The sequence below is a fragment of the Mesitornis unicolor genome, unplaced genomic scaffold, assembly GCF_000695765.1.
Source record: "Mesitornis unicolor isolate BGI_N332 unplaced genomic scaffold, ASM69576v1 scaffold18496, whole genome shotgun sequence".
Taxonomy (NCBI): Eukaryota; Metazoa; Chordata; class Aves; order Mesitornithiformes; family Mesitornithidae; genus Mesitornis; species Mesitornis unicolor.
The window spans coordinates 29158-29868 of NW_010190503.1; the positions used below are offsets into that span (position 1 = coordinate 29158).

The following is a 711-nucleotide window of genomic DNA, read 5'->3' on the forward strand; positions in this document are numbered from 1 at the left end:
AAGAGTTCAAGGAGGTTGAGATTGCAATGCAGAAGGACACAAACAAACAGGAACTTTGGAATCAAACCCTAGAATCCCCATTGCCTAAAAACACATGCAAAAATTGTCAAAAACTTACCTTGTTCTGTTCGTATTTGTACAGAATCTTCAGGGTTTCCATGGCCCTGATCATAGACTGCATGGCAGTGAAGATGTTTTGGTACACCAGCTTGGTGAAGCCTTTTTTGTCCTCTTCAGAGTAGCCCGAGCCATGAATGATACGCATCTGCTTAATGAACGTGCTTTTTCCACTCTCCCCAGTGCCTACAGAATGCAACGGAGAGAGCATTAGGAGCCATCTCAGGCGAGGTTTGCTACAGAAGAAAACAAGCTGGCGCTAATCACATCACACCCCAAAGTTCCCATTACTATACCAAAGCAACCACTGCTTCCAACCACGTCCTTAGCCACTTTCCAGAATATTAAACGACACTTCGGATGGTCAGGCGCATCCCTGCTATGAGCCGAACGGCACAGAAGGGAGACATCTTGTCCTTTACAGCAGCCTTCAAAAGCAGCTACGGCACTGCTCCACTCTCACGTTACAGCCACTCCCACGCGTCCTGCGTCAAAAGGCCCTGGTCCGTCACACCTGACCTGTTCCCAGGTACTCCCGCTCGATGCTACGGTCGCAGCACCAGCCACAGAGCGCCCAGATGCGCTCTGGAGCTG

At 49.8% G+C, this 711-nt stretch overlaps 1 protein-coding gene across 2 annotated transcripts in view; it reads right to left on the reverse strand.

Moving 5' to 3' along the window:
• Positions 1 to 301, reverse strand: part of GNA11 (guanine nucleotide binding protein (G protein), alpha 11 (Gq class)) — a 7177-nt gene extending 6876 nt beyond the window's left edge. Inside the window, exon 1 of one of the 2 annotated variants that reach the window (XM_010186427.1) lies at positions 119 to 301. In XM_010186427.1, the coding sequence (XP_010184729.1) occupies positions 119 to 265 (147 nt within the window). In that variant the 5' untranslated portion in view covers positions 266 to 301. The remainder of the gene's footprint in view (positions 1 to 118) is intronic. The other variant, XM_010186426.1, reaches the window with a different exon arrangement.
• Positions 302 to 711: the final 410 nt, after the last annotated feature.